General features: G+C 40.9%; 1 protein-coding gene across 1 annotated transcript in view; it reads right to left on the bottom strand.

Annotated features, from left to right (window-relative positions):
* ELL2 (elongation factor for RNA polymerase II 2) overlaps window positions 1-23,707 on the bottom strand; it is a 76,049-nt gene that overhangs the window by 51,509 nt on the left and 833 nt on the right. The window contains exon 2 of the mRNA XM_040241484.1: window positions 1,534-1,581. Within this exon, the coding sequence (XP_040097418.1) occupies window positions 1,534-1,581 (48 nt within the window). The remainder of the gene's footprint in view (window positions 1-1,533; window positions 1,582-23,707) is intronic.

Below are 23,707 nucleotides of genomic sequence, written 5' to 3'. Positions count from 1 at the left end.
CATAGTCCTTCTGAGACTGCTAAAACCTACATTTCTGAATCAAGAGCTTGGAAGCCTGCACACATTGGTTCCTCATTATTCAGTCTAACCTAGTCCCTCCTAAGAAAATATCCTTCACTTGCATTTCCCTGGCCTCCACTTCCCAACTGGAAGAATTATGGGAAGAGGGAAGAAGCAGACACCAAACAAGCTGTCAGCTGCTAGGGAGGGAAAAGGAGTTCAAACCCTCCTCTCTTCCTCTGAGTATTGTCCTCTCTTCCTAGGTAACCCATCACTGAAATGGGCAGCCTGGCTGAGCTCAGGAATTCCTGCCTCTAGAACATCCCTTCAGATGTTACTGATGCCACTGAAATTTGTAAGAAAGTTCAAGAAGCCTTAAGTGAACAACCAAAACTAGTATCTCAAGATAGAATCAGCATGCAGTAAAGACCATCTAAAAAGCTATAAAACAAAATTCAGAAGAACAATTGTTTTCATTAGGATCCCATTCATGAACACTCAGTTACTGGGGGAGAAAAAAGAGGACTTCATTATAAAGCTGTCATGTAGAAGCAAACCTCTGACATCCACACACAAACATCTCCTTCATGTTAGGATATCACAAGATTTAGAAGTACTCTTAGTTGGTGCTGAACGATACAACTAATCTCTTGACTCCTGAAATGTTTTCAAGTTATGAAGTTTAAAAAGATTGTTATTTATTCACATTGAATTTTTGCGTTTTGTGACATAAAAATTCTCAAGCATATAGATTTATAATAAGCAGGAACAGGGTCTTCCCCCGCCAGGCTGCCCTTTCACTACAGCTCTCAAATCCATTTACAGATAGTCCGAATCTCCATACTATAGATAGTATTAGAGACAAATTTAGAAATGCGTATTAATTTACGTGAAGGAATGATTGAGTCTACCATTTTATTAAAATTTAATAGTAATAATAATAATTATGAAATAATATTGACACTACTCCTGTGAAGTGTATCATCTATTACAAATACAAAATTCATCAGTCCATTTTATTAGGGGTTATCACTTATTATACTTTTAAGTGCATCAATAAAACAGACAATACTTTGTTTATTCCGTGTACTGGAAAAACTCAATTTTCAATATATATATTTTATTTCTTAGTATGTACGATCAAAGAAATAAAGTCCATAGACAACAAGTTTGTTCATATTAACAACAATCACATAGTCATAACTTGCCTATAATTAATGATTCTTTTCAGTTGCTTAATTGTGGTAAATAAAATATAATCTCTTAACACTATGATGTATGTTACACTTCAAAGAAAAAGTTAAAAGATCAAGTAGCTATGACTTGGAAATAACTACTCTCAGTATCTATCTGAATTACTTTTTAAATAAATCAAGAAGATAACTCAAGTCTTAAAAGCATCATAAATTTACATTTAGTCACAAAATATGATTGATGTTATTAATATATTAAGAGGCACAGGTGAAAACAAATTTTAAGAGTTAAATATAATACTGTGTAAGATTAGATTTTTTGCTAAATAAGAGTACTCACCCCTTGGAGCCCTTGGAATTGAATTGAAGGTCGAAAAGGAATTAAATTCTATTAAAAGAAACATAAGAAACAAACAGATCAAAGTTGGTTACTAGACACAGAACTAAACGTTTAAACTTTAAATCTATGCATTTGATCAGTGCTATAGTCTGTGAAAACCTTTCCATTACATACTTAGGTTTATATGTCATTATATTAAGCTGGCTTGATAAATGACACTGCACTATTATTGACAGTACAACCGAGGTATCTTTTGGCAGTGTAGCTAATCAGGTTTTTGAAAATGACTAACATGATTTGGCAAAAAATGATTAGTGTACTAATTCAATTTTACATGATAAAATATTCTTGCTTAGTTTCTTGATATATTTTTCAAAGAGGTGGAGGAAAGCTAGAGATAATTAAAGGAATCTTGCAAAACCTTAACAGGATGCTAGTATAAAATTAAAATATCTGAGGATGAACTGTGGTTTTCCATTTTCTCACATTTAAAAAAAATTAAATTATTTTAAAATTGAAGGATAATTGCTTTACAGTATTGTGTTGGTTTCTGCCAGACATCAACAGGAATCAGCCATAGGAGTACCTATGTCTCCTCCCTCTTGAACCTCCCTCCCACCTTCCTCCCCATTCCACCCCTATAGGTTGTTACAGAGCTCTGGTTTGAGTTCTGAGTCATACAGCAAATTCCCATTGTCTATCTATTTTCCATTTGGTAATGTAGGTTTCCAGGTTACTCTGTCTGTATATCCCACCCTCTCCTTCCTTCATTTTCTCACATTTTACCAGAGATGAGTTTTTAGCTGAGGGTCAAACAAGTAACCAGTTCCATTACAAGCTTTTCATTAAGATAATATAATTTCTAGAACAATGTTTTATTATGACTTTGTCCTCTTCCTAACTTTTAATATCTGCTCATAGAGCTATGTATTTAAAAGAAAAGCTGTAACTGTAAATATCTACCATAGTCTCAGGCATAATTTCTCGTACCCAAAATCACCAGTATGGGACTAGTTCACTACTATGGGAATGCTCTCCCAAATTGGTAACAGAAATTCATGGGGAAATCAGATTTGGATAACATTTTAATAGTAACACATCAGCTAGTCTTCATACCCTCATACCCAAATTCAAAGCACAAAAACAGAAGCAGGGATTTCTGGTCTCAACTCTACCTTAAAGAAAAATACAGAGGCACCCATGTGCCCCTCCCTAGCACCTCCACATTAACTACTGATATCAGTTACTTCCCAAAACTCTGCAGATTTAAAAGTTTACTAATCAGTATCACAACAAACTAGAGAGAAATAAGGAAAGGATAAGTACTTTAAAAGATAGATCATCTGAATAGAAAATCAACTGGTAGCATTAACCGTCCTATTATTATTTATAAAAATAGATAAACATCATCTTGGAGAAAACACAGTAGATATTATTACCATTGTTCTACCACCATAAAGATAATTTAACTTTAGATTTATCAGCAGAATCAAAGTACTACTGCTTGACAAAATTTATTTCTTGGTGTGGGAGACAATTTTTTGTAGTGATTCATTCTAATTCATGGTCTTTTATGAAAATATAAAATATAGATTAATGCTAATTTGAATTTCCTTAGAGGGAGAAAGCCTCACCCAAACGGACATTCCACACCCAACCCTCTACCAGAAGTAATGGCAGTTTGCCTGCAGAAGCCCTGGGGAGACTCCCTTCATGTGGGGAAGTAGGCGGTCCTCCAGTTTAGGTAACAGAGGTCTCGGTTCTACCTTCCAGAATACTTAAATCAGCCCCGCCTCCTGCTCTCTCTTCAAATCACAAACCCTAAACATCTCCTCTGACACTTTCCTTCCTGACTCCTTGAAGAGAGGTTATCTTCAGCTCATCATTGGAATTTGAACTTGTCTATCAAGTTCATCAATTCTTCTTGGTCAAACAAAATGCTAACTTTCCTCCACTTTCAAACTGCTCACTTCTCCACTGGATATCACAACTTCTTCACACTTGGAGACACCTGTCCTCCTAAGCCCTTTGATCACGCCTTTCATTTCAAAACCTAGTGCCCTCACTTTCCTCTTGGTATATCCACTCTCTCCTGGAGGCTCACCCTGTCTGTTTGGTGACTGACTCTGAATCTCTTCAGGATTCCTCAACTTGGCATCTCTCCAAAAATTGCAACTTATCACTGCCCAGGATATGTGCATTAGAAACTCTCAGAGACAGTAACATTGGCAAACACTAAACTACCCTGGGCTTCCCTGGTGGCTCAGTGGTAAAGAATCTGCCTGCCAAACTCTCCAGGAGACGCTGATTGGGTCCCTGGGTTGGGAAGATCCCCTGGAGGAGAAAATGGCAACCCACTCCAGTACTCTTGCCTGGGAAATCCCATGGACAGAGGAGCCTGGTAGGCTACAGTCTGTGAGGTTGCAAAAGAGTTGGACAGGACTGAGTGACTCAACTACAACAACCTACCGCTGCCCCTCACCAAACTGGCACCTCTTTCCTACTTTCTGGTCAGGGTGTTTCTCCAGACTCACAACCGTAAATTTAGCTTAAGAGTCTCTTCTCCTTCCCCTCTCACCATATTCAGTTAGGCAGTCACACGCTACTAGAATCCCAGAATTCCGAATCTGGAGATAATCCAGTTGCTGCCCACCTACCTCCTGCTATATAACCACAAGGGCCCATGTGTCACATTAATAACTAAGCTGGGACCGTAATCTAGGACTCAGTCCTCCTGTTTTGCCATACTATTTTTTCCTGCTATCTTGGGCTCCACACACATCTGCTATGGCAGATCCAAAAGTTTGGGGGCTTGCTCCTTTATGCACAGAGTTCACTTTTTAGTTGGAGAACGTTTGAAAATAATTAAATTTTAGGTAAAGTACTGCTGGGAGGTGCAGTAAGGACTCTCAAAAAGGAGAAAAGTACAGGTTAGAAGAGATACTAGAAAAGAGAAAAGGCTCATGGAAAAGATGGATCTTTTTTTTTTTCTTAAAGCAATTCTGAAAAGACAAACTCCAAGGAAAAGGAGTGCTGCACTCCTTTTCCTTGAAGTTTGTCTTTTCAGAATAGCTTTAAAAAAAAAAAAAAAAGACAGAATGTGGTCCATTGGAAAAGGGAATGGCAAACCACTTCAGTATTCTTGCCTTGAGAACCCCATGAACAGTACAAAAAGGCAAAACGATAGGATACTGAAAGAGGAACTCCCTAGGTAATAGGTGCCCAACACGCTACTGGAGATCAGTGGAGAAATAACTCCAGAAAGAATGAAGGGATGGAGCCAAAGCAAAAAACAATACCCAGCTGTGGATGTGACTGGTGATAGAAGCAAGGTCCAATGCTGTAAAGAGCAATATTGCATAGGAACCTAGAATGTCAGATCCATGAATCAAGGCAAATTGGAAGTGGTCAAACGAGAGATGGCAAGGGTGAACGTCGACATTCTAGGAATGAGCGAACTAAAATGGACTGGAATGGGTGAATTTAACTCAGATGACCATTGTATCTACTACTGCAGGCAGGAATCCCTCAGAAGAAATGGAGTAGCCATCATGAGGTCAACAAAAGAGTCTGAAATGCAGTACTTGGATGCAATCTCAAAAATGACAGAATGATCTCTGTTCGTTTCCAAGGCAAACCATTCAATATCACAGTAATCCAAGTCTATGCCCCAACCAGTAACGCTGAAGAAGCTGAAGTTGAATGGTTCTATGAAGACCTATAAGACCTTTTAGAACTAACACCCAAAAAAGACGTCTTTTTCATTATAGGGGACTTGAATGCAAAAGTAGGAAGTCAAGAAACACCTGGAGTAACAGGCAAATTTGGCCTTGGAATGCGGAATGAAGCAGGGCAAAGACTAATAGAGTTTTGCCAAGAAAATGCACTGGTCATAGCAAACACCCTCTTCCAACAACACAAGAGAAGACTCTACACATGGACATCACCAGATGGTCAACACTGAAATCAAATTGATTATATTCTTTGTAGTCAAAGATGGAGAAGCTCTATATAGTCAACAAAAACAAGACCGGGAACTGACTGTGGCTCAGATCATGAACTCCTTATTACCAAATTCAGACTTAAATTGAAGAAAGTAGGGAAAACCGCTAGACCATTCAGGTATGACCTCAATCAAATCCCTTATGATTATACAGTGGAAGTGAGAAATAGATTTAAGGGCCTAGATCTGATAGATGGAGTGTCTGATGAACTACAGAATGAGGTTCATGACACTGTACAGGAGACAGGGATCAAGACCACCCTCATGGAAAAGAAATGCAAAAAAGCAAAATGGCTGTCTGGGGAGGCCTTACAAATAGCTGTGAAAAGAAGAGATGTAAAAAACAAAGGAGAAAAGGAAAGATATAATGTAGAGTTCCAAAAAATAGCAAGAAGACATAAGAAAGCCTTCTTCAGTGAACAATGCGAAGAAATAGAGGAAAAGAACAGAATGGGAAAGATTAGAGATCTCTTCAAGAAAATTAGAGATACCAAGGGAACATTTCATGCAAAGATGGGCTTGATAAAGGACAGAAATGGTATGGACCTAACAGAAGCAGAAGATATTAAGAAGAGGTGGCAAGAATACACAGAAGAACTGTACAAAAAAGATCTTCACGACCCAGATAATCACGATGGTGTGATCACTCATCTGGAGCCAGACATCTTGGAATGTGAAGTCAAGTGGGCCTTAGAAAGCATCACTATGAACAAAGCTAGTAGAGGTAATGGAATTCCAGTGGAGCTATTTCAAATCCTGAAAGATGATGCTGTAAAAGTGCTGCACTCAATATGCCAACAAATTTGGAAAACTCAGCAGTGGCCACAGGACTGGAAAAGGTCAGTTTTCATTCCAATCCCAAAGAAAGGCAATGCCAAAGAATGCTCAAACTACTGCACAACTGCACTCATCTCACATGCTAGTAAAGTAATGCTCAAAATTCTCCAAGCCAGGCTTCAGCAATACGTGAACCGAGAACTTCCAGATGTTCAAGCTGGTTTTAGAAAAGGCAGAGGAAACAGAGATCAAATTGCCAACATCCGCTGGATCATGGAAAAAGCAGGAGTTCCAGAAAAACATCTATTTCTGCTTTATGGACTAGGCCAAAGCCTTTGACTGTGTGATCACAATAAACTGTGGAAAATTCTGAAAGAGATGGGAATACCAGACCACCTGACCTGCCTCTTGAGAAATCTGTATGCAGGTCAGGAAGCAACAGTTAGAACTGGACATGGAACAACAGACTGGTTTCAAATAGGAAAAGGAGTACATCAAGGCTGTATATTGTCACTCTGCTTATTTAACTTATATGCAGAGTACATCATGAGAAATGCTGTACTGGAAGAAACAGAAGCTGGAATCAAGATTGCCAGGAGAAATATCAATAACCTCAGATATGCAGATGACACCACCCTTATGGCAGAAAGTGAAGAGGAACTAAAAAGCCTCTTGAGGAAAGTGAAAAAGGAGAGTGAAAAAGTTGGCTTAAAGCTCAACATTCAGAAAACGAAGATCATGGCATCTGGTCCCATCACTTCATGGGAAATAGATAGGGAAATAGTGGAAACAGGGTCAGACTCTATTTTTTTGGGCTCTAAAATCACTGGAGATGGTGACTGCAGCCATGAAATTAAAAGACGCTTACTCTTTGGAAGAAAAGTTATGACCAACCCAGACAGCATATTCAAAAGCAGAGATATTACTTTGCCGACTAAGGTCTGTCTAGTCAAGGCTATGGTTTTTCCTGTGGTCATGTATGGATGTGAGAGTTGGACTGTGAAGAAGGCTGAGCGCTGAAGAATTGATGCTTTTGAACTGTGGTGTTGGAGAAGACTCTTGAGAGTCCCTTGGACTGCAAGGAGATCTAACCAGTCCATTCTGAAGGAGATCAGTCCTGGGATTTCTTTGGAAGGAATGATGCTAAAGCTGAAACTCCAGTACTTTGGCCACCTCATGCGAAGAGTTGACTCATTGGAAAAGACTCTGATGCTGGGAGGGATTGGGGGCAGGAGGAGAAGGGGACGACAGAGGATGAGATGGCTGGATGGCATCACTGACTCGATGGACATGAGTCTGAGTGAACTCTGGGAGATGGTGATGGACAGGGAGGCCTGGTGTGCTGCGATTCATGCAGTCTCAAAGAGTCGGACACGACTGAGCGACTGAACTGAACAGAAGCAAAAAAGCAAGGAGACAGGAACGGGTGGTGTGTGGATGGAGGGCAGATCTCTGGATGTGTGCAGCTTCCTTTCACGTGTGAAACAGGACATAAAGGACGAGAATTGGACCTGGTGATCCCTGGCTAATCTCTTCTTAACCTCAAAATGTGTCTTCAGTTTTAACTTTTATCCACTACTCCATAAATAGGACAGTAATTTAAATTTCCGACCTCAGAATTTCATAGGTTTACCACCCTGTGAACTAGTTCTACCTTAACCCCCTCCATTACTCCTTTAGGGGTGGCCTTTAAGTCTTGCCTTTGACAGGATAAACGACTGGAGGCTCTTCTGATTTTTGGAATAAGAAAGTGAGTTCCTAAAAGAAATTGTTTCAGGGAAAGCAGCTCTTTCAGTCACATGTAAGAAAGATAGACAGCGATGGATTTGGGCTAGGGAAAAGGATTAGATATCGGCTCTAGGGGATGTTTCATTTAGGAACACTCTGGTGATAAAGGCTTAAATTAGTATGACTTCATCTGGAGCAAACAGGAGATGGTGGAATGAGGAGATATTCCCAAGAAAGAATAAAATGTGCTGAAGGTCTGAATATCACACACACACACACACACGAAGCAAAGGTGGCTCAGGGCTCTCAGTCATCATTTGGGGCCAACATGCCCCAGACTCTGAAGGAGGAAAATGACAACCCACTCCAGTATTCTTGCCTGAAGAATCCCATGGACAGAGCCTGGAAGGCAGCAGTCCACGGGGTGGCAAAGAGTCAGACATGACTGAATGACTGAGCATGCATACACACGCATGCCCCAGACACCCTCAAATTAAGCTCAGTTCCTACTTTGAAAGTTTCTAGCCTGCTTCCAGGCCCCTATTACCAAGCACCTAAACAAAGGCCTTCCTCCCTTCCTTCAGTCAGTCAGTCAGTTCAGTTGTGTCTGACTCTTTTCGACCCCATGGACTGCAGCACGCCAGGCCTCCCTGTCCTTCACCAACTCCTGGAGTTTACTCAAACTCATGTCCATTGAGTCGGTGATGCCATCCAACCATCTCATCCTCTGTTGTCCCCTTCTCCTCCTGCGTTCAATCTTTCCCAGCATCAGGGTCTTTTCAAATGAGTCAGGTGGCCAAAGTATTGGAGTTTCAGCTTTAGCATCAGTCCTTCCAATGAACATTCAGGATTGATTTCCTTTAGGATGGACTGGTTGGAGCTCCTTGCAGTCCAAGGGACTCTCAAGAGTCTTCTCCAACACCACAGTTCAAAAGCATCAATTCTTCCCTTCCTTCAATTCCTTCCAAATGCTCCTCATTCAAATAGCTAGCAAAAGCTCTCTCAGATACCACTTTGCAGTGGTTCTATCAAAGCAAAACAAATTCCTCACATAGAAAGCAGAAGCTCCAACTATAGGACCAAACAAGTCTCATCTTTTTTACTTCCCAACTGTGGCTCAGCACTGTTAACCTTTTCCAGTCTGTTTTGTAAACACTTTCCTCTCTATTTCTACTTCCTACGTGTTCCTTCAACCTGGCATAACTTCCCTAACACTATTTTGCCAATCCACACTAATCACTTAACATTCAAGTTTAAGATTAATTTCCTCAGCTAGACCTTCCTTTGGATGAATCAGGAATCAAAGACTCAGGTAAGAGACTGGGTATAAAGCAACAAGGAGTGGCGAGTACTTGGGGGATCAATGCTCAACTGAAAAAGGACTCACATTTTAAAACATTACACATTTCCTCACCAAACAAGATATGAATGCCACCATTTTGCTCACGCTGAACTGTGCCTACTTTAACTACCATTAGCTATTGTTTTTCCAGATGCTTGTGTCTATGGTACCACTACATTAGGGTGTATTTTTGCATAAGTTGTCTTACTCCTGGTTGTTATGTTACAGAAGAATCTAATACAAATTTAATTTGCAAGTACTTATATACATTATGCTAAAAAAATAATACATAAAATCATGTTGGTTATGGTCTCTTTATATATGCAGTATCCAACTATACACATTATATACTTTACTATTTAGAGTTGTATAGAAAAAACAGTACCACTATGCTGTACATCAACTTTGGAACGTTCAAGAGTAATTCTGACATTATCCAACCTTTTGCCTCATGACTTGCTTGCATTTAGAAACTTACCTCCTGATATGCTTAGAGTTATAGCTCTATTACTTGATTCCTCAATAAAAATGATAACTTGTTCTTGTTTAGACAGTTTTGTAATGTACAGAGCATTTTTATATCCATAGCCTATAGGGAGGCCTTCTAAAACCAGCTGTGGGTGGGAGGAAGGCTTCATCACCTCCTATTTCAGAGGGAGATGAATGAGTCTCCAACAGGCAGAGTTCATTGGTTGAGATCATCCAGCTAGTGGTTAGCAGAGGTGGACCTCAAATCCTGGTTTCTGAATCTCAAATACAGAACCCTTTCCTTCTCTTGCCTCTGTAATAGGTTATCTCCCTGTGTTGAACATGTAAAAGCACTTAAATGCTCATTTAATTCTTCTGGCACTTTGTTTCCAAGGAAAATGAATTTCATAAAATCATTGCAATTTTCAAGGTTGTTTCTGACTAAATAAAAACTTAAAAAAAAAATAGTTTTTTTCTTTTTTTTTTCCCCTGTAAGGACCATGTATAGTAAAGGAACATATATAAATACCATGTTAACATTTTTTATTAAAAAAATAGTTTTTTTCTTTTTTTTTCCCCTGTAAGGACCATGTATAGTAAAGGAACATATATAAATACCATGTTAACATTTTTTTTATTAAAAAAATCCATGGAGTAGTTGCGGGTGTTTATCTAAACACAATAAACTGGGATTACTGTTACTGAAAAACTCCTTTAAGATACCTAACAAGCTAGAAGAGAAAAATATATGAGACCCTTAAATCCATTATCAATTTTAACCCCAATTTTAGATAAGAAGATGTTAGGTACTATAGTTCCTGAATTTTTTCTTTTTTTTAAAGCAACAAGAGACAGCTAGAATGCTATACCACTTTTTATGCAACTGACTACCGTGTTAATAGGAAAGGGACCAGGAATAAGTTCTAAGAGTCAATACCATTATACGTCTCAAGTTCCTTTTTCATCTAAATCTTTCTAGCCTAATTTTAACTGCACAAACATAACCTCAACTCACTGTATATTTTAAAATGCAATCCAGTTTTAAAAGACAAAGTAATTACAGGTGACCAAATATGATATGGCATGTTTTACAGTAATGTTTAACTTACTAAGTGCATTTCCATTATGAATGGAATTTCAGCAGGACTTCAACTTTTGATTTTTAGCTTTAATTAAATATTTGCAGCAGGTAGCTCTTTTGAAAATCACATAACTCTAGGGTTTACCTGAATAGTAATTGAATTATAAATAAGATAGTGATCTGGCCTCTTCGTCCAGCCAAGAAACACAAGGCAGACTGGTACTGACTAGAGTAACCCCTTTTGATAAATGCTTCAACAACCTGATAAAGGTGATGCTTTAAAGTCAAAGGGCTTCCCTTGTGGCTCACCTGGTAAAGAATCCGCCTGCAATGCAGGAGTCCTGGGTTTGATCCCTGCGTTGGGAAGATCCCCTGGAGAAGGAAAAGGCTACCCACTCCAGTATTCTGGCCTGGAGAATTCCATGGACTATACAGTCCATGGGCTCGCAAAGAGTCGGACATGACTGAGCGTCTTTCACTTTCACTTTACAGTCAAAAGATTCTGTTCAACTCTCATTTGGTTCACTGCTTTTAGAGTTCCTTGAATTAACCCCCTCTTATTTATTTCTCAGGGAAATGTAGGGCATTCTTAAGCTTAGAATAAAAGTGTAGACAATACTAAAATGCTCAAAAGTTTAGTTATGTTCTTGAAAACTGCCATTATAATAAGCCAACTACTGCAACAAAAACTGCTCTATGACCAAAGAAATCTTTGTCCACTTATTCTCAGGGACTATTCCTCACAATATATCAGGACTGTAAAAGTAATATGTAATTTACTAAGTAATTTTACTATGCAATCTTAATTGTGATTGCAGCCATGAAATTAAAAGATGCTTACTCCTTGGAAGGAAAGTTATGACCAACCTAGATAGCATATTCAAAAGCAGAGATATTACTTGCCAACAAAGGTCCATCTAGTCAAGGCTATGGTTTTTCCAGAGGTCATGTATGGATGTGAGAGTTAGACTGTGAAGAAGGCTGAGCGCTGAAGAATTGATGCATTTGAACTGTGGGGTTGGAGAAGACTCTTGGGAGTCCCTTGGACTGCAAGGAGATCCAACCAGTCCATTCTACAGAAGATCAGCCCTGAGTGTTCTTTGGAAGGAATGATGCTAAAGCTGAAACTCCAGTACTTTGGCCACCTCACGCGAACAGTTGACTCATTGGAAAAGACCCTGATGCTGGGAGGGATTGGGGGCAGGAGGAGAAGGGGACGACCGAGGATGAGATGGCTGGATGGCATCACAGACTCTATGGACGTGAGTTTGAGTAAACTCCGGGAGTTGGTGATGGACAGGGAGGCCTGGCGTGCTGCGATTTATGGGGTCGCAAAGAGTCAGACATGACTGAGCGACTGAACTGACCTGAATTTTAATTTCTTCTTTAAAATTTTATGCTTGGCTGTGCTGGGTCTTCGTTGTCACATGCAGGTTGTGGTGAGGGGGGTGCTCTTCTCTAGTTGCAGTGTGAGGCCCTAATTCCTCTGGGCCTGTAGGATCTTCCCAGACCAGGGATTGAACCCATGTCCCCTGTATTGGCAGGTGGATCTTAATCACTGGACCACCAGGGCAGTCCCAGTAATTTAAGTTTCTGATAGGATTCTTTTATGAGAGGAGAGAAGGGGCAAGGCTCTGGTTTCTTTGGGGATTAAATAAGAAGAGAGTAGGGAATCCCTGGTGGCTCAGCGGTAAAGAATCCACCTGAGATGTAGGAGACAAGGGTTTGATCCCTGGGTCCGGAAGATCCCCTGGAGAAGAAAATGGCAACCTATTCCAGTATTTTTGCCTGGGAAATCCCAGGGACAGAGGAGCCTGGTGGGCTACAGTCCATGGGGTCACAAGAGTCAAGACCAACTTAGTGACTAAACCACCACAAGAAGAGAGTTATCCTATAAAAATCATTATAAACATCTCTTGATTATTTACATATTGCTCATCCCTCAGGAAAAATTAAATCTATAGCTACTTTTACTTTATCAACCACTATTGGTTTTGTCAACATACAACCATAAGAAATAGACTTCTGGCCTAGAAAAGAGTGATTTCTCTAAGAAACACATTACAGAGGTCTAACTTTATTCTCTAAGGTTAGAGATATACTTGAAATACCTTCAGTTTCCCTTTTGCATCCATCATAGAGCTTTGACTCAAGTTAGTTCTTAAATTATTTAAAATTAACCAATAGGTATTTATTAAATACTTCATTTTTTATCTGAGTACCTAAGCCACATTATAAGTCATGATAGAGATAGTGCAAAAAGAAAAAATTCCCAAGTCAAATATAATTTTGGAACTTTGTCAAAACCAGAAAACTTTCTATAAATGGTCATGCACCAGGTGACTGCTTTAAGTGAGATTGTTTTAGGAAATAATTATAGCTACCTAGTTACTATTTATTGAGTGCTTAAAATGTGTCAGGCCAGTGTAATCATTTTTACTATCACCTCTGGGAGTTCTCAGAATACCCTTGTTAGGTAGATACTATTATTTGCACTTCTCAAGAAAATCCTGTGAAATCACATAAGGTTGCACAGCTTTAAAAAGTGACTTGGAGCTCAAACTCTGGCCTGGGTCACTTTAAGAACTTTGCTCTTGCCCACCACTCTGGATAAGTTAGGTTCTCTTACTCCTCCTTAACAACAGTTATATAAAATGTGAAATATCTGAAAGTTAGAGAATTAAGAACTGATAGGAATAAATAGCTTTGGGGGGGAATCACTGTTTTGGTTTTGCACTACAGCTTAAGGAAAATATCACGTGGCACCTGAGTTTGTTTTAACTTATACAAGTAAATAGTAAAAAGTATTTATGACTTATCCTGGGATACGATTTAAGATACATCTTTCTTTCTTTCCTAAAGAGGTACTATACTATTTTAAGAACTTGCGGTTATAATCCTTTAAGAAGTTATTTAATTCTGCTCTTCAAAACATCACCTGATAGAATAACCAAAGATTATCCAATAATTATATTTTTAACCATGGTAATGTAAAAGAAAAAAATCTAGGCAAGGAAAGAAGAGGAAGAAAAAAAAAAGATGGAGCTAAAGCAGAAAATCCCTGGAGAGGAAAATGGCAACCCACTCCAGTCTTCTTGCCTGGAAAAGTTCTATGGACAGAGAAGGCTGGTAGGCTGCAGTACATGGGGTTGCAAAGAGTCAGACACAACTTTGTGACTAAACAAAAGCAGAATATAGCACAGGAAATCAGACAGTTAATCCTGAAATCAAATATACTCAGCTCTTGTCAAAGGGGGTAATATGTTTAGAATGATAGTATGAATGTGAAATTTCGGGGTAATCCAAAGCTATCGTTTACTAAATGCCCCCACCACCACCCTATACCCAAAGAAAAAGACAGAATCAAAGTTTCACAAAATCGTCAGTCAATCCAACTTTACACATAGGAGAAACTCGTTCTCTGCAGTTTTAGAACCATATTAAAGCTTGTATGGAATAAAGAATAATGTTTTTCTAGCCATTACAGCATAGAGAAGAAGGAAATATAAAGGAGAGAATCAAAAGGGCAGTGAGAAATAAAAAAAATCTGATCTATTTAACACAATCCTTGTTTTTAGAGAGTTTCTGGAAAACTGCAGCTATCTGATGTAGGCCAAAGTGAAAAAAAAAAAAAGTCTAAAACGTTAGTATTTCATACAACTATTTAAAGGAACATGGAAGGCAAAAATCCAAACTGAACAACGGCCTGAAAAGTTAGTTACTGTGAACCAGACCTTATAACAATATTTGAAGCATAATATCCCATCTTTTTTTCAAAGAGAGAACTTAATGTAGACTTTATAACTGTGTAAATAAACTTACACATTGAATCTGACTATAAATACAAATGAAGATTTGTTCCTTGTGATCCTGATCTCTAGTAAGGTATAAGGAGAAGCAGTAAAATAAGCTTGGATTTGAAGATGGGTATTATTTTTAAAATACTAGAAATTTATAAATGAAGCATCTAGAACAAAGGAAGCTATTAGAAACCTTGAAACTTGGAGACGACATGATCACATTTAAGTGTTTTAAAAAGGTCACTCTGGGTGCTGCAAGGTGAATGGACTCCTGGAGGAAGAGTGAAAGCTTGGAGGCTAGCTGGAAGTCCATGGCACGGGTCCTCAAGAGAGATGAGGTTGGCTGGGTGTGGAGTGGTGGTGATGGATGAAGTTAGATTTCAGACATTCGAAGAATGACAAAACTTACTGTAAGGATCAATTAAGTCAAGAAAAGAGATAAATCAAGGTAAACCAGTCAATTATTAGGCAACTGGGAACAAGTGCTGCCACGTACTGAAATGGGGAACACTCACAAAGATGTAAGGAGTGAAATCAAGAACTATGTTTGGGACTATTCCGTTTGAGATAACCTCTTACACTTTGATAAAGAGATGAGATGTTGAAAATTGGTGCCTGGAAACAGAGGAAGGTTGGAGCTGGAGATAAACATTTGGAGGTCATTAACATACAGATGGCATTTAAATCCTCAGGACTAGATGAGCTCCCCTAGGGAAGTGAATAGAGAAAGGAACTGGGATCTCCCACTTCCACAGGCCAGTCAAGCAGGGGACCATCAGCAGAGGAGACTGAAAATGCGCAGGGCAGTGGGAGGAAAACAGGAAAGAGTAATCAACTGGACGGCGCGATACTGAGGTAAGACAGGAACGGAGAGATTTGACACTGGATCTGACAACAAAGGACCTAGTCATGTGCCATCTCAGGGATGTGGTGGACACAACCCAACTGGAGTGGGCTGGGCAGGGGACAGGAGATTAAAAAGCCAACACTACTTCTCAGATGCATTCACAGCTAATCCTTCTCTCTTTAGGTGTCCCCTTGCACACAGACTTCATTGTACTTATTTAATTTTAATGTCTGCTTGTGACTACTAAGACATGAGTACTTTCTTAAGGCAGGGACCATCACTGACTTATCCAGTTCTAGTTCTATGCCTGCACATGTCAGAAGATAAACATTGGCTAAATGAATATTTGATAGTTCTAGAAATAATTCCTACTCCTACTTTAGTCTTTTATTAAAAAAAAAAAATGTTTCAACTGCCTTTTAACCACAGGGATGTGTTTTCTGGTTATCTGAGACATCACAGTTTCAACAATGAAAACCAAAAGCCATGATACTAAGTAAATGTCTTTTTAAAAATATGCTAACACTTAAGTTTACAGGTAAGCATATTTAGATCCTAAAGCATCTCAGAGAATCTTATTAGAAAGTTCAAGCTTAGTTCCTTCCTTGTACCAGCTCACTGTTCATGAGAAAAGTCTTCTAGCCAAGGTTATCTCTATGGACCATGAACCAAGTGATCATAACTAGTCTATAGAGACAATGTATATGTACACATGATTATTTTTTAGTTTGTTTTTCACAAACTGTCAAACAAACAAAGAGAATCAAAACACAAACAGAAATGAAAGTAATCTGGAGGTGAAAACACTGACCCTTTCAAGGCCTTTAGGAATCATTTTAAAATGATGCTTGAAATGTAAATCCAGGAACATTATAGAGAGTTACTTAATGTTTCAATAATTACTTGCGACAGAAAGCACGGAAGGCCTGATCTTCATGTAAAAATCAAATTCAATTTTCATATTATCTGTACTCTATGATAGTCTTAAGTGAAATTTATAGAGAAGGTTATTGAATAAAGGGAGCCTACAAAAATACAAACAAAGTTTCAAAATACCTACTCAAAACCAAAATTTCTTCTACCTAGTAATTTCAACTTCCCCCAAAACATCACCAATCCCCAAAATTTCCACCCAAATGGAAAAGTTTGAAACATGTAAATAGTATGGCATTGTTCTAGTCTAGACCTAGACCCAAATATACTTCTCAGATACAGAACAGCTAATCAAACCTAAGTCTCCTTATCACCAAACAAAGGACTGAGTGAAGAATACAGTACTTTCCCTCCCCGACCCTATTCTACCCTCCCAACTGCTTCCAATTTCTCTCTCTACTAAGGGTTTCTTCCTAGTGCTGATGGCTAGAAATGTCAATTCAACCCTGTTCTTATAAAACCTGGTGTTACATTCCATAGATTCTACTCATCTATAGTATCTTGTCTCCCACTGTATTCCTAGTTCACATTCTACCCGTCTCTGATCTTGACCATGTACTTCTTCCTAACTTGTCTACTTCTTTCCAGATGCATCTTACATTCATCATGTGCACAGAGTCCAGAATAATCCTAAAGCATTAGCTCAATCACCTCAACTTTCTAATCAGTGTCTCCTCAGTTTTGACAGAATAAACTCTAATCTGCCCTAGTTTCCCTTTCCTCTCTTTAATCCAATTATATTTTCTCCTGCACTCAAAAGTGAGAGGAACAGGGTCTTCCTTGCAATTCTCAAAGCCTGATTTAGCTTTTCTACTTTTGCCCTTTCCTTGCCTATGCCACTCTTTCTCCTGAAGATGTGATTCCCCCATCTAGTCTCTGCCTGTTAAAACCCTTTAAGATCCAAAGCTGTTGTTTAGACCAATAACATAAAGGAACCTCAACAAGAAAGAAACTTATGTTATCTGTCTAACAACCTAGTTATTAAACTAGTAGCCAAATGCTCTGACTACTGAGTTCTATTCAAGGTGCTAATTTGATTCATGAATCTTTAAGGAGCATATGCGTGTGTGCTAAGTTGCTTCAGTCGTGTCCAACTCTGGACCCTATGGATTGTAGCCCACCAGGCTCCTCTGTCCATGGGATTCTCCAGGCAACAATACTGGAGTGGGTTGCCATGCCCTCCTCCAGGGGATCTTCCTGACCCAGGGATCGAACGCCCATCTATTAAGTCTCCTGCATCGGCAGTCGGGTTCTTTACTACTAGCACCACCTGGGAAGCCCTTAAGGTGCATACAGTCTAATTAATAAGATTCCCTCTTCTTATATCCTATATTAAACTGCTAGCTGTGAAATTCCATGTTTGGCCTTTGCAGGCAAAGTGGAGGCCCTTAAGTGGAGGCCGTTAAACCAGTTCTTCCTAAAGATTTAACATGGCTATCAAGAGCCATAATGCCACAACCAAAATTGTAGATAGGTAGATAAACTGAAAGGAGGGGAAGGGAGAAAGGTAAAGAAAAGAAAGCAATTTTCATGGTAAATCTGACCTGATTCATGCCATGTTTTTCCAGCTTAAACGTGGCTGTAGAGACAGTCATTAATTTACTACATTCTGCTCCAGGCCTGCTTTTCGAGATTTCTGTATTAAGTCATGGGAAACGTCCTATGGAGCTGAGGTATGCAGGCAAGTCAAATGTGCTGTGGTCATACAAATGCTGTCTTCTCTATTCTAAAACTCTACTCATCTTACACAAAGAAATGCCCATTTCATCACATTTTAGGGACATCTTCTTAAATACTCCAAATACATTTAACCCAAATTGGCAAATACTTAGGCTGAACATTGATGGTAGGCTCCTGATCCCCTTTGTAGTCACTGCAAATTGTTAAAAATGACCTAGCACAGCTTCCATAGTTGTTTTTTTTTTTAAAAAAAAAAAAAACAAGTGCAAATAGAAAGGTTCAATCTGGTGATTGTCCTTGCTAAGCTTTCCTGTAAATCATTCCAAGGATTTTACACCCCTTTCCTTTTAAATTCTCTTCTTGAACACGGTCCAATCCTTCACATATGTTCTTTCTTCCTCCTCTCAATTCTGGTGCCAAGGTTCCCTGTCTATCCCTTCAGGCAATCTGGCCACTGCTTTTCACTGGGAGGAGCACCCTTCTTTGCATTGAACACCTGATCATCTGAATAAACTTTTCACTTATTGCAAAATGGGGCACAGATTTGACTTTACTTGATACAAAGATTTTTCAGATCAAGTTCAGCCTCAAGATGGGTTTAAGTTAAAGTCAGTAAGATTAACCTATTTAAATTAAAATTGGCTATGTGAAAAAACTGCAACAGAAGGAATCTGCTAAGGCAAACCTCACTGTTTCACTTAGTGTGTCAGCAGCAGTGGCAGCTGTGTTGGCAGGTCTGGATGCTTGAGTGGTGCCCTTAAGAACAGGTCCTTCTGTATTTATAACAGCAGATTATTGAACACACGCGTACACATTCAAAATTGTTTGAGGGCAGGCACAAAAAAGGAAGAGACAGGAAAAAGTAAGGCATGTGTCTTTTTGTGCCTTAAAGTACGATGAATCAAACGCTGATATCTTTACTTGGTAAAAAGAAAGGAGAGGAGAGGATATCTCCTACCCCATGACCTGTGGGATGAGTGATTTCATAAGATCATGGAACACATTAAAGGGAGCTATGATGAAGGACAGTAACTTCAGAGGTTTAAATAAGACTTTATGCTTTGACTGGAAATAATAGAATCTGGTAATACTGTACAAGACTGAATTCCTCATACAAAATTAAATGTAAGTGTATTTACACACATTTTCAAAACACTATCATTTTCCTAGAAGACACTCATACAAGCAGGAAAATTTATTTAAAGCCAATAACTGGAGTTGACAAAATAATGTGTTAACAGAACCCTTAAAGCATCTCCTTTCTCATGCTCAGGCATAGAGAATGAATGTCTCCTGCCTTGAGATGCATCTTTGCGAGACGTTTACGTAATAGTTGGACAAACATGATAGTATTATTTGAGCCACCACCTTTGAAACTTTAAGTAAACATTAAAAAAAAAAAAAATCAACAGGCTCAGCAATGGCAGATTCTGAAAACAATATTTTGATAAGGTTTTTGTTACTGCAAAATGACTTACTCAAATGTCAAAATAAAGCCAGCTACACATTTACTGAAGGAATTGGCTAAGGTAAGTTTTAGAATTCTGAGGTTTGATTTAAAACACTTTTAGGATATATCTGGGAGAATATGTAATTATAGTAACATATAAAATGTATTTAAATGTATAGGGATTATATAGACCATAAATTCAGACATGAATTTAGAATGTCTATGAAGTTGTAATATGTGATTTTATTTAGTAACTTTAACTTCATTCAAAATAAACTATGGGGGGAAAAGTAGCTTTGAAATATATACTAAATATCTATATCAGTATTCTGAGTTTATTCTGCAAACCATGAAAATAACTTTCTAATTAATACATTCTTGTATATAATCAACTGGAAACTGTTTCTGTATTCAAAACTGAGTGAAAAACAACTTTTATGAGATATTTACTCCAGCTATAACTCCCATTCCTGAACTCACAATGTCTCTATTCCCCACCCTAATCTCTATTTAAAAGGTTCCCAAATAGCATTCTTCATTTCTTCTCTAAAAATAGAAAACTTGAGTAATGAAGGTCAATTAGGTTTGTTTGTCTTGAAACAGTGAGGAATTGTTTCCAATTAAAGATTCTGTTTCCATGGACTCTAATAATTTCAGATACTTGCCCAATTACATCTAGAGAACTTCTGTATTTAGCCTAAGTCATAGTTTCCTAAAATTCCTAAATGTACCTCCCTGAAGTCTTAGGTCAAGTAGGTTAATTTAGGAAAATCCAATACAAAATAATCTGGATAAAAATAACTCTGATGCTTAATTTAGGAAATTAACCTCTTAAAGTTTCTGGGTCTTAGAAAGTCATCACAAGAGGAGGAATAACAGTCACAACCTTGCACAGGCCAACACCTGGGAGGCCACTTGTCAACCATTAAGCACCTTCCTATCAAGTACAGGAATGGTAAAGTTTCACATGAGAGGTTAAAGCTATCCTGCCTCTCCTCCCCAGGAGAGAACAGAATTCCAAATGCAGCTACAATTTAGTTAGGAGCCCTACTTTGATAAGTGTGGAAAGTGTAACAGCCCAAGTATGTATCGTTCTCCTGGAGGATAAAAGCTGGGCCATCTGCCCACTGCTGGCAACTTTATGGTGATGGGGGAGCCCTGGTCCTGCCTGAGTCAGGAGAGGCCCTGAGGATACCTCTGTGGGAGGTTTGGCTGGACACACCATTTTTCAGCTGTCAGAAGTTTCCAGTCTCACCCCGATTCCTGCTTTTTCCAAGTCCCTTAAAGTGTTTCTGTGGCCAAAGTGACAGTCAGGCCTGGGGACGGAACTGGTTAAGTCAGAAACAAGGCTGGAACCAATTGCAACCATCAAATCAGCTTATTTCTTCCTCCTCTCCCTGCATACTATATCACCCTTCCAGAAGAAAAGGCACCCAAGGACTACACTCAGAAAGGGTGAGGGGCTTGGAAAAGTCTTCTGTGGTTCCCTTCTCTGCCTCTGCACAGACTGACCAGACCTCTTAATTTGCATACACAGAGATGGAAACAGACAGCAATGATATTAATAGGTAACAGAAGTAGTCAGGAGTAAGGAAAGCCATTGACTTTGGTACCTTTGCCTATAAAGTGAAAATAAATAATCAAGAACTAAGCAGTGGGATGGAAGAATTTTTGATCTATTTCTTAAGACAATGGCATATAAATGTGGGGGCTATTAGACTCAAAGAATTCTAAACTTTAATCCCAAGCATGAAGCGCTAAGGTGTAGGAGGCAGAAACCAAGGGAGGAAAACAAATAGCACTCTTCTTGGGCCCCAGCAGCCATGCAGGTCAGGGAGCCCTGGGGGCTCCTCTGTCACCTCGCTCTCCTGGGGGGGGGGGAACCCCTTCCCTGTGTGGGCCTCCTCACCCACCTCTTTCTTCCCTTTGATCCAGCGCCTGTCAATCTTACTGTAATCAGCTGTACAGTTTGCCAGGTGTCCCCCAAGATGGCTGGCTGAAATACTGCCCCCAGAGATGCCTCTCCCCACCCCTGTGTGTCAGCCTTTATCTGCTCCCTGGGTCTGTTTCTGACTGCAGGCTGGCCTCCTCCGGCTGACTACTTCCTCTCTGGTTTCAGAGCGTTTTTTTTCTCTTCACATACCCTGACCTACCTTCTTCCCTCTGTCATTGCTTCCACACCCGCCCCTAGGAACAGAGACAGGCTTATCTCTCTATCTTGCAGGGCTGAGTTTCTCTCCACTGTCTGCCCCTGTTCCTCTGCCTGCCTACCTGGCTTCCTGCACAGGGGGCCTCGCACTCCATGCTGGTGCTGCTCTCTCCCCTGCAGATGCACCTGTCTGGGAGCAGCTACTGACACAAGCAGTTTTTCTGTCTTTATTTCCTCGCCTTCCTACTGCGGAGTGGACACTGACTTCCCAGTCATACTCGAGAACTTTTTCCTCTCTGAGATTTCCCAGGTGTGTGCAAGGCTTCTTCTTGTGCATGCCTTCCTCCCTCCACTCCTGGATCTGAGGATTTTTCACCTGTACAGTCTCCGGTGGGTAACACATATGCCCTGGAATGTACATCCATGCATCCACTCTGTGAGTGCCATCTGCGGGCATGTCCCTGAGTTTCTGCTGCTCTTTACACGGAAGGTGAGTTCAGGCACTTCTCAAGCTGTGCACAGCCGCACGCCTCCCTCTGTGTGCATCCTTAGGTATGGGGGCGTCTCTGAAGGTTGTCTCCCTTGGTTAACGCTCCCAGGTTCACATCTCTCCTGCCATTTTTGCCTGCTGCTCTGGGCCTTCCTTCGAAGCATTTAAAGTGCCTGGCACTAGTGGGAGCTCAACAGATGTTAATTCCTTTCTCCACTTTTATCTGAATAACTAACTGTGTGTGTCCGGGTGTTCTCCTGGCCTCTGCGCCTGCTTTATGAGATCAGTTAATCGGTGCGTGTTTCCGTGGCATGGGCTCAGCTCTTTGTCGGGATGCCCTGCGGGTTCTCTGTTCCACGGATGTCTCTCTTCTCCGAGCGACTGTTCAGCGATTTCTCAGATGATCTCTGCCTTCCCTTTCGCGATGCGTGCACTCTGCCTCCCTCACCCACACACGGTACTGCATGGCCATAAACGGCGTCCTCAGGCACTCCGCTTGCTGGGTCCCTTCGCAGTGCCTTCCACGCTCTCTCTCATTTTTTCCCCCCAAAACCTGCAAACGCGTTCCTTGGTGTGTCCTCTCCAATCGCTTGAGTCTGTGAGCCTTCGCTATGCTCGAGTTGTGTGTGTCTGTGTCCACGGTCTCTCCGGAAGGCGGAGCGGGGTGCGACACCCGAGTCTGCCCAGAATGCAGTGTAACCACCTCCCTCTAAGCCCTGCACCCCGACACCCCGATCCCGGTCTCTCTCTAGGTCAGTGAGTCAGCCCCAGCCGCGAGCGATGCGTCTTTGGGGGATGAGGAGCCACCGAGAATCCTCTCTAGGGGACCGAGGTCCTTGCTCCCGGGTGAGCGCTGGGTGTGTGTGTGTGTGACTCTCCGGTTCTCTGGGAACGCGAAGCGCCCGTGTGCCCTCCTCCGCCCGCGTACGCGGAGCGCCCGTATCAGCCTCTGCGAGTACACGGTGGGCACCCACCCCACCCACCTCTCCAGGCCCCGTGCGCGGCCGCCCATGTGTCCCCAAGTCCCTGCGGCTAACAGTGTGTGTCTCACCTTCACACGCGGGGCGCCTGGGTCCCGGGCTCTCCGCGGCTCTACGGTTGGGACGCCCCCCCACCCCCCGAAGCGGACGGCTAGTACCAGCCGGTCCTCTCGGTTTGGCGTCTGGACGCTGCCCTCCCCCCATCCACCCCCAAACGTCGTGGGGGCAGAGGAGCCATTTCACTCGTCTCTTCCCTGGTTGCCTCTCTCCCTCAGCGGGACCGAAAAGGCTAGAAAAGCCCCGCGGGCGCCGTCGGAAAGTCCCCGCAGCGCAGGGGCTGCGGCGGCCTCGGCCCCGCCGCCAGGGGCCGCCCGCCCGCCCGCTCGCCCGCTCGCCTCCCCCGGCCACACGCCCCGGCGCCTGGCCGGCCCCGGACGGCGGCGGCC

The sequence above is a fragment of the Oryx dammah genome, unplaced genomic scaffold (assembly GCF_014754425.2).
Source record: "Oryx dammah isolate SB20612 unplaced genomic scaffold, SCBI_Odam_1.1 HiC_scaffold_5, whole genome shotgun sequence".
In the NCBI taxonomy this organism is placed as follows: Eukaryota; Metazoa; Chordata; class Mammalia; order Artiodactyla; family Bovidae; genus Oryx; species Oryx dammah.
Note: the sequence above shows the minus strand (reverse complement) of the source record. Positions and strands in the feature narration are given on the sequence as shown.